This window comes from Prinia subflava, chromosome 1, assembly GCF_021018805.1.
Source record: "Prinia subflava isolate CZ2003 ecotype Zambia chromosome 1, Cam_Psub_1.2, whole genome shotgun sequence".
Lineage (NCBI taxonomy): Eukaryota > Metazoa > Chordata > Aves > Passeriformes > Cisticolidae > Prinia > Prinia subflava.
Genome location: NC_086247.1, coordinates 20,880,167 through 20,889,792, shown reverse-complemented (window position 1 = coordinate 20,889,792; position 9,626 = coordinate 20,880,167). Strand labels below are relative to the sequence as shown.

General features: G+C 47.6%; 1 protein-coding gene across 5 annotated transcripts in view; it reads left to right on the top strand.

Annotated features, from left to right (window-relative positions):
- The first annotated feature begins 692 nt into the window (after window positions 1-692).
- The window catches only part of GRHL2 (grainyhead like transcription factor 2), a 67,448-nt gene continuing 58,514 nt past the window's right edge, over window positions 693-9,626 (top strand). For 2 of the 5 annotated variants that reach the window (XM_063389980.1, XM_063389991.1), the window contains exon 1: window positions 693-996. In XM_063389980.1, the coding sequence (XP_063246050.1) occupies window positions 977-996 (20 nt within the window). In that variant the 5' untranslated portion in view covers window positions 693-976. Of the gene's footprint in view, window positions 997-3,155; window positions 3,238-9,626 lie in introns of those variants that run through there. The other 3 variants (XM_063390001.1, XM_063389971.1, XM_063390011.1) reach the window with 2 other exon arrangements.

Genomic DNA, 9,626 nt, shown 5'->3' with positions numbered 1-9,626 from the left:
AATCTACACAGTGGGTGTCATCACCTGGCACCACCTCATCCTATTGCCGTGAGATGCCTTCTGCAGAAAGACATTCACCAGCGTCAAACTCAGCTGGTCTCAACCGTAGTAAGGTCAAAAGAAAAAATAAATTAAAAAAAAAAAAAAAAAAAAAGAAGAAGACAGAGTCAAAAAGTCCTCAAACCCAAGAAAAAAAAAATCTTCCAAACTGTCCTGCGAAGGGCGACACCTCCCTGGGCGTTATTCGACGGCAGCCACGGGCCAGCGAAGCCGGGGATTTCGGGCACGGAGCAGCCCGCCAGGTGAGGCGGGCGGATGCGGCAGTTGGCCGTCTCAGCCTCCCGGGGCACCCAGGGCTCCGCGCCGCTCCTCGCCTCCTCAGCGCGGCCGGCCGGGCCCCTCCGTCCACGGCGGGGGCAGGGAGGCGTTGTTGGACGGTGGAACTGCCCGCCGCCCGAGCGCCGGCTCCCCTTTTCCTTCCTTTCCCTTTCCCTTCCCTTCCCGCCGGCGGCGGCCCCGCGGAGCCTCCGGCGCGCGGAGCGTTCGTTACCTGGCGCTCGGCGGCGGCTCCTTCCTCACCTGTGCGCGCCTCTGCCAATGGCAGCGCACCTGGCGGCCGCGCCGCCCAATCAGCGCGCGGCTCGGCCCTCGCCCCGCTCCTTTAGTGAAAGAATCCGGCGCTGCTCGGGAAAGTTACCTGTGCGCGCCCGGCCCGGCCGCTCTCCGTGCCGAGCCCCGCCGGCGCCCCAGCCCCGCCGCTCCCCACATGCCAGGGGGAGGGGGCTCTACCTGTCCTGCCTCGGCGGCTGGCTGTGGAGCCGGGAGAGGGGGGGAAGGAAAGCAGAATTACCAGTAGCTCTGGTTCTGCCGTCCCGGGCGTTCACACGCACACCTTCACCTGCACAGACCTGAAAGTCCAGTTCCGCCAGGCAGACGGAGGCACCGGGAAAAGGGGAGAGAGTTCATTGGATCAAACATGTCACAAGAGACGGACAAGTAAGTGATCGCAGGCACGCCGCTGCGCCCGCTGCGCGGGGCGGCCCGCCGGGCTGGCCGTGCTCCCCCTCGCCGCTGGCGGCCGCGGAGCCGCCGGGACGGCGCTTGTCCCTCCTCTCCCTCCTGCAGCGACGCCGGAGCGGGCGCACGGACCCTGCGGAGCGCCCGAGAATGCGGCTGCGGCTCGCGGCCCCGGACCTCGCTCTCCGCCTGGCCGACGGGCTGCGCGATTACTTGTTTAACTCCCATTTTAGTTTAGTTTTTTGTTTTGTTTATTTGTTTGTGTTGTTTTGTGTTTTACCCCCTCACCTCGAGGGTCGCTTTTCGTGACAGAGCTCCTTGTCTTGGAAGAGCGGAGCGGCCTCCGCCCGCCGAAGGCCTCGGACGTAAAGATCTTCTTGGCTTTTGTGTTGGCGCAACAAAGGGCTTTTATCCCCAAAGGGCCGGGCACGGCCATCTTCCTCCCCTCGGCTGGGGCCGGCGGGGTAGGGGGCCCGGGCGGCGGGAGGAAGGCCCTGCCTCGGCCCAGGTGCTCCCCGGCCGCTCCATGCGGCGCCTTCTGCCTCGCCGTCCTGACCTTGTTTTCCCGGCGGGACGCCCGGGCGGGCCCGCGGCTGCCCGGAGACTGGCCGGGTTAAAAAGTAACTTTCCCAGTAGCGGGGCCCAAGGAGAAGGATGAAGTAGAGATGGAAGGCTCCCGCTCCTGTGGGCCCCGGGCCCGCCGCAGCCCCTCTCTCGCCCGGGCCTGGCGGTAGCGAGGCCGGCACAGAGCGGCGGTGCAGGGGTACTCCCGTTGTCTCTCGGGGCCGCCGGCCGTGGTGCTGGGAGCCCCCCGGGACGCGCAGCACCGCGGCGGGGCCGGCCGTGGGCCCTGTCCCCAGGACGGGGAGCGCCGCCAGGAGCCGTCGGTGGCCGCGGAGGCCGCGGCGTCCCCGCTCCTGCCACCCCGGCACCGGCAGCACCGCAGCCGAGCGGCCCAGGCCGGGGTGGGTCACTGAGCCTCGGTAAATGACTCGCACAGGCGATGCCGCGCTCCCGCCATGGCGGCGGGTGGCTCGGCGTGGCGCCCAGAGCCGCCGTGAGGCAGCCAGGCGGGAAGGCCATTTTCCCTGCTCGGCTGATTAGTGTTTCTGCAGGAGGCGGCTGGCGAGAGTTACGGGGTAAGGAAGATGGAGGGCGGGAGGTGGCTGTTTTGTTTTACTGCTGCCCCGGTGCAGGTAGGAGTGCCCCAAACACGGGTGTGAGCTCGGCTACGTTTGGTGTTGCTCAGGTGCCAGCCCTGGTTGGGCTCCCCAGAGCCTTTGTGCCAAAGGAGGTGGAGAGGAGGAGCCTGGTGTTGGAGAGAGGCTTGGTGACAACCTGCCTGTCAAAGAGTGAAAGAAGGAGATTACCCGACAAAAGAGAACAGAGGGTTGGGTCCCCCGGTAGGGAAGAGACAGGACGGTTCAGAGGGGAAAGATTAAACAAAAGTATTAGGCCTGGCCTTTTCAAACATTAGCTGACAGTGGGATTGTAGGAAAGTAGCTACTGACGTGAAGTTAAACTGATTTGGGTGGGAGCTGAGAGTGGCGTTTAGGAGTTCCTTTGAGCTGGGATGGGAGCTAATGCCTTAGGTGGCCAGATTAGAGCAGTAAATGATTAAAGTGCAAGGAAGGGAATAAGGACAGAGCCCTGAGGGGTTCGGGTGAGTGAAGGAGCAGCTGAAAGAGCAGTCGTTCAGTGGGGAGGGGAACCAAATTAACTGTGGAAGAGCTGATAAGCAGCGATAGAGGGCATCCCAAAGCAATGGGCAGTTCCAGAATGGCGTGAAGGTGAAAGGGGCCTATGAGTTACTTCCTGGCTAAGCCTAGTTGCCAGTAGTTTCAGCAGCCAGAAACTAGGCTGCGGCAGATCAAGGGCAGTGAATGGGAGTGGGAGGGGAATATGGGAAGGTGGGGGGGTCAGAAGAGCAACTTCGCACCACAGTCGGCTTTGAATCAGAAAAAACAGTGGAGAGAAAACCTAACTCATGTAAGAAACTAGGGCTAAAGTGGTTTCCCTCTGGGTCTGGGTTGCTGCAGAGATACTAGACTCGTCTTCCTTTTCAGCAGCAACAATATGGTAAATGTGTGAGGTACTGAGACTGGAGATTAATGCTCTTCATCCCCTGCTCTGTGTAGTGCTGCTGCTGTTACCACTGTGAGGAACTTAAGAGCAGTGCAGAGCATGCAACCTCAAGTAACAGCTCTTGCTTCGTTGCAGGTATGCCTGTGATCTGTTTCTGGTTAAGGTGTTTAGAAAATTAATAGGTGATAGGTAAGAGTTTGAAAAGGAAATGAAGAGTAAAGAAATCCCCTGTGCTCTCTATAGGCAAGTGTAACATGAGAAGACAAATACATTTGTGTCCAGAAGTGATGACCAGATGGAATGAGATAATAGACTGGTGTGAGGAGTTTCCATGGGAAGGGTTTTGGTGGTTGTTTTTTCTTTCTTTTTTCTTTTTTTAAAGGTTCTAATTATATCCAATTAGAACCTAATCCAGAGAGTATATTATTTTCCTCCACATGGCCTTTCTTTTACTTAAAACCAGATCTTCCCTACAGGCAAGACTGGAGAGTGGAGCTCATTATTTTGAAGTCAGTTAATTTGTCAGTCATTGGACAAGTTTTTATGGGGCTTGTCCTACTAAAGTGCTGGTGTAGAGGACTAAGCAGGGGAGGGGGTATAGAAAGTGTGGAAAAATACATTCTGTGGGACTTGCTGGCTTTTGTGGTGAGGTAATAGACCCTTCTGCACTACTACACAGAGCTGCCTGCAGTGTCTCTCTTTAGAGGGAGCAGTAGAGACAGGTTCTGTGGTGCTTTAAGGGAGGAAGGTGGACAATTAGGTGAAAATGCTAAAGAACCAGATGTTTGATTCTAATGCTAACTGAGGAGCTTGGAAGGGGAGATTATCCTTAAGATAGGTGTACTATCTCCCTGTCTTTCCCTTTAGTAAGCTGGGTCTTGTCTGCTTGTTTCCACAACTCTGGGGTCAGGAGAGATAAGGCATGATTGCACATGCATGCTTAAGAGGCAATACCAACTTAAGCAGTCTGTGGGCACTTGTTCCCACCTCTGTTCCACCCTCTCAGCTGTGACAGTAGAACTGTTGTGCAGCTGGGCACTGGCGCAGAGTTGAGGTTATTTTTGACATCCATTTTTCATCGATCTGGGTTCATATGCAGCAGGGGTGCAAGCAAATGGCAGGTGTTAAGAAAATAACAGTTCACACTGTAGTATCTGCAGAAGGAAATGCGTGTCCCTCCCACTCTTAAATGTTTTCTAGGTCTGTGCCACCGCTTCCTTAATTATCCAATTTCCAGATCCTTTGAGGGGAACCTGGGGATTGATGAAGGCTGAGGGACATAGGGTGGGAAGGAGGAAGCGTCCCTTTTGCAGGGTGAAAAGATGCTTCTTCTGCATTTATAGGCTAAAGTTGTTCTTTTGTAGTATAAAAAAAAAGTGATCACTGCAAAACTCCAGGTCATGGCTGTAGTGCATTAGTGGAGCAAATCAGTGAGCTCACTACTTGTGAGACTTAACCGGGTTTTAGCACTTCTGTGAATGAGGAGCAGCAATTGTACCACCACGTGGGCTCTGTCCTGTAGTGCCCCAGCTGTGTCCCCGGAGCTGTGTGAAGGCTCAGGCGGGCGGGGGCAGCAGTTGCAGGGAGGGCAGGCTCCTGGCAGGCCCCAGCACGCCGCCTGCCCTGGCTCTCTCTGCTGCCTGCCCCCCGCCTGCAGAGCTGCCCAGGACACCGGGCAGCCGGGGCTGGGCGTGCTCAGCCTGCCCACATGAAGGAGGCTTGGGGCAGCCTGGGTCTGCAGCACAGCGTGTGCTTGTAGGTAAATAACTGAGAGGAGAGTGAGCCCGTGGGTGGGAATGGGTTCAGACCTGTTCCCGTGTGTCAGTGGAGGCATGTTCACATCCCGCTTGCTGCTTGGTAGTACCTGTGGCAGAAGTGATCTTGGGCTCTTCACAGGGTAATTTTGAGTTACTATTTTCTCCTCAGTGTGTAAATTTACTGCCTTCATAATATATAACTTAAGCCTCTAGCGCTGTAACTCAAAAGAGGTTTGTCATTTACAATGTGATTCTGTGTTTTGTTCTTAATTTTTTCTGGGAGGGTCAAACACGTTTCCCATCAGCAGATATTAAGTAGCAATTAGGTGACAAACACTTAATATTTTTTTCCCCACAGACGATTGTCTGAATAGGGCATCTAATGAGATTAATTTTCCAAAGGGTTACTCATTGGGGAATGAATGAAGAAACGGGAATTAGAGGTGTTTAGTTCTTGTGCTTTTCGAATGCCAGACATGCTGTCACAGATGTTCCCTAGAAAACCATTTCTGTGCAAGGAAGGTGGAAAATCAGAGCCCAGAGCCTCATAGAACTTGCAACCATAATCTTAACTAAGAGGAGTAAGAGAATGAAATGGTTAGGTCTTGCTGTTTACACTACTGACTGTCTCTCTGTTGCTGCAGTCTGAGACCAGACTGAAGAGCAAAGATCAAAGCTGAAGAGGAGGGAGGGGATTTTCCCAGGTCACTTTAACTGGATTGTGATGATCACATAACCTCTTCCTTGTGGAAGGGTCAGCAGGGACATCATCATCATGTTTTGGCTGGGACATCTGAAGGGGAAACGATATTACACCAGTTGACATTTGTTGCCAAACATTTTCCCAAATATTAATCCAGTGCAGTGGTTACCTTAAGTATTTTTTCTTTTTAATTAGGAAGCAGCCAATTAAGCTTATCTTTTTTGTACATAGACAAAATAGCACTTTCAAATGCTGATCTAGGAATTAATCCTGGGGTGAATCTTCATTAGCTTTTTGATCAGTGATTGGGACAGTACTAGCTAGTTAAAGGAAGTAATTTTTCAGACATCTTAGTATACAGGGATACTGTTCTGTTCTTCTACAGTGCTGACATCATAAAAAAGACAGTGGTTGCTTACAAAATATTTAACTAAGGAAACCATATTAAGTATATCTGAACTGTGAAGTCAAATATTGCAATATATCTATAACTTGAGGGTATGTCTCAAACATCAAAGATTAAATTTATAGATTTCTTTTATATATATTTATCTATTTATATGTATAGATTTGTTAATTTGCCTGATTTGGGGAGGCAGTGGTATATTCCATAATAATGTGTTTAAGCTGTTCTATCAAGTATATTTTTGGGTTTGTATGCTTTTAAAAATATTTATGGGAAATCTTGACTCCCAGGTTTGCTTGTTAAATTCATGTTTTGCTTCTGGCTGTGTAAAAGATTTAATATTCTGAAAAAAACAGCAGTCAGTGCTATCAGCTCAGTAACTATTCCATTTCCATTAACTCTGTGGAAGCAGTGAATGAACAAGGACCATGGGGCCAAGGGTCAGGTTAAATTGCAGGAGGTCTGGGCAGCCTTGTCATGACCTGTTTTTAATTTTACAGCCTGCTTCTAGCTGCTTCAAGTCAGCTAAAACAACCTTGGGTGCTATGCGCACTTGAAGTACTCTTTTTAGGAAAACAGCATGGCCTGCCATGAAGCTGCTCAATAATTGCTAATTCTGATCAACTCTGGCAGCTCCTGCAGAAATGCTGTGAGCTTCAGGTTTTCCTGATTTTTTGAGATGTCAGTGATTTTTTTACAAATGTACTGAAACTTGTCCTTTTTCTGACATTCTTTGTCTTGATTAAATAAATAAAAGCAAGGCTTAGTGCACAAAAGAGTAACAAAAGATTGTCTGGTAGAAGTAATATTTTATTACAAGTGAAACAAAAAAAAGGCCTTTGAAATCATAGGTATAAAAAGTTTGTCCCAGAATATGTAATTGCCTGCTTGAACTAGTCCTCAGTAGGCATTTATTGTATGTATTGAATCCTTGTGTCAGATTTATTTTTCATACTTCCGCTTTGACATAGTTAATAATAATTTTCTGTCAATGTTAATGAATCACCTATTTATTTTAATCTCTTGATCACTACTGCATGCTCAAGTTATTTTGGTTCAGAGTGAAAAGAAATAAAAACTTCTACTAGGCATCTAATTGTGAAACTAGTCTGTTTTGCTGTTCATTGTTGCTATTCTTAATATATTATTTTACTTCCTCTCAGAGTGTTTAACAACAGTAAAATAATGCATTTTAATAATTTCTCAAGTGTAGTCTTGTTCAGATTTGTCTTCTGCTCAATAAGTATAATTGTCCCAAAAGTGCAAGAGTCCCAAACTTTCATTCATTAGAAGACAAAATGACTCAGCCTCTTTAAAGGGAGTTTTTACCTTCGTATGGACTTCTGGGCCAGAGGGCATCTTACCTTTTGTTTCCTGGTGGTCTAAATGCTTTGACTTTTCTTTTTTCCTTCACTCTCAATTAATTTGTGTGTTTATCTTGTCACTGGATTGGGTTAAGTACATTTTGGAGACCTGGTGTGCTTCTGGGAATGGTGTGATGGTCGGCTATGAAAGACAAAATGCTGAAACACACGGGCAATAACTTTCCTGCTCCTTAAATGTTGGTGCTCTTTTGTAGTTTTAACGGAACCCTATTATCTAATTGAAACAACAGTATTGCAGACTATTTAATTATATCTTTGGCAATAAATCCTGACTTTTTTTTTTAACTAAATAAATCAAAACTTTCAATGTGCCACACAAGTTGTGGAGTTTTTTGTGGTGGTTTTTTTTTTTTTTTTTTTTTTTTTTTTTTTTTTTTTTTTTGTGTGTGTGTGTGGTTTTTTTTGGTTTTTTTTGGGTTTTTTTTTTTGTTGGTTTTTTTTGGGTTTTTTTGTGGGTTTTTTTTGGTTTTTTGTTTTGGTTTTTTTTGGTTTTTTTTGGTTTTTTTTGTGGTATTTTGTTTATTTGTTTGTTTTTTCTTTTTAACTTGATGTCAAGTAGGCAAAGTAGTATTCTGAAGGTAGTAAACTTGGGCCAAAACTAACATTAGAATCTTTGAAAAAAAAAAAAAAAGGTTTCAGGCACTCAGACTACCTTTGATTTATACTTAATTCTCTGTGTAATGAGTGTGAAAAACGTGAGTACAGGCAGAAAGTTATGATCTGGAATCTGAAGTTTAACTTATGCAGCTTCTATGGGATCTGTCCTGCATTTTAAATGGTAATAGTACTTAACTTTGTGCCTATGAATTCACATGTATATGCATTAGTTTTAAGGCAAATTGTGTGAACATCTGTTCTAGATCTGTTTTATAGTTGTTTTACACAAATCTTAGTTCAGCTTTAAATGTAAAATAAACTTACAGAGGGTTTGAGAGCTACTGAAATGTTTGTGAGTGGTCATACACTGCCCTCATTAGTTGTGTCAAAACTGAAGTGGGAACTTCTGCTCTGTTTTGTGGTTCTTGGATGTGTCTGTCTACAGCATGCTCCTGTACATTTTGTCACATTAAATGAAATGTGAGTGTTCTACAAGTTCACCTTTTTTTGACTGCACTGGAGGAAAGACCAGAATGCACCATGGTGTGTGATGCAGGTCTGTGTGCAACAGAAGTCATCCCTTTGGCTAGAATCTTGTTGTAGAATTTGTGTTTCTCCCAGCATTTGCAGATTGGAGACAGTTGCCCTGGTCACCTTCTTATCATGCAACTAACAAGGAGCTTACGATAAATAAGGGTGATAAATGAGGATGACGTGATAAATGATGGTGACGTGATAAATAAGGGTGATAAATGAGGATGACGTGGTAAATGATGGTGACGTGAGTCTGTCTTGTCTTTTCCAGTTATTTGACCAGTGCTAAATTTTCTGGATGCTTTATAACAGCTGTATGGACCAAAGCCTTGTGTCCCTTCTCTTGAAGGGGCAGTTTGCAGATGATGTGTGCAGAAGTGCCTGGTGCTCTTATCTCACCTGTGTAAGAACGGGCAGGCTCAGGCCTGGGCTGGAACCTGGGAACTGGAATCCCTCCCATTCTCCTGCCTCACATGCATCACTTGTGTGTTCCCATCTGGCAGCTAGCTTCTGCAGGGAGGGGAGAGTGCTCCTGCATTGTCAGGGGCTAAAGAAGTCTGCAGGTATATTCACGGAGCAGCTTGATTATACCTTTTTTTTTTAACAACAAATACAATATGAAAAAATACCACCCCACAGTTAAAAACTGGAAATGCCTGGGCTGGATGCCCACCTTTGGCAGCTTAAACAATCTGCTTTAGATTTCAGGGTTGAATTTCCTGGGCAAGGCAAAAGATGTGGGGCAGGTAGGAAGAGGCTTTGTTTCCCACTAGTGCCAACTGGATCAGGATGTAATGCTGAGCGTATGATGGAGCAGGATGCAGATGTGCTTGATGCAGCATGGCTGCATCAGTCTGCTTTAAGTTCAGTGGCAGATAGAGCTGAGAAGCTGAGGGCTGCTTGAGCTTTGCAAAGTCGAGAGAAAGCTCTTGAGCATCAAAATTGATTTTGAGAGACTGGCCGGCAAGACACCTTGTTTCTGAATAAAAAGGAAGCTCTGATCACCAAACCTTTTACCACTGTTCAGGAGTGTGTTAATGGGCAATTCTGATTCATTGTAAGGGCAATTCTGATTCATTGCAAGCTAATTCGCAAAATGCATCAAGCTGGGTGAGAGTTTGCCTGTAGTAGGATTTTATAGC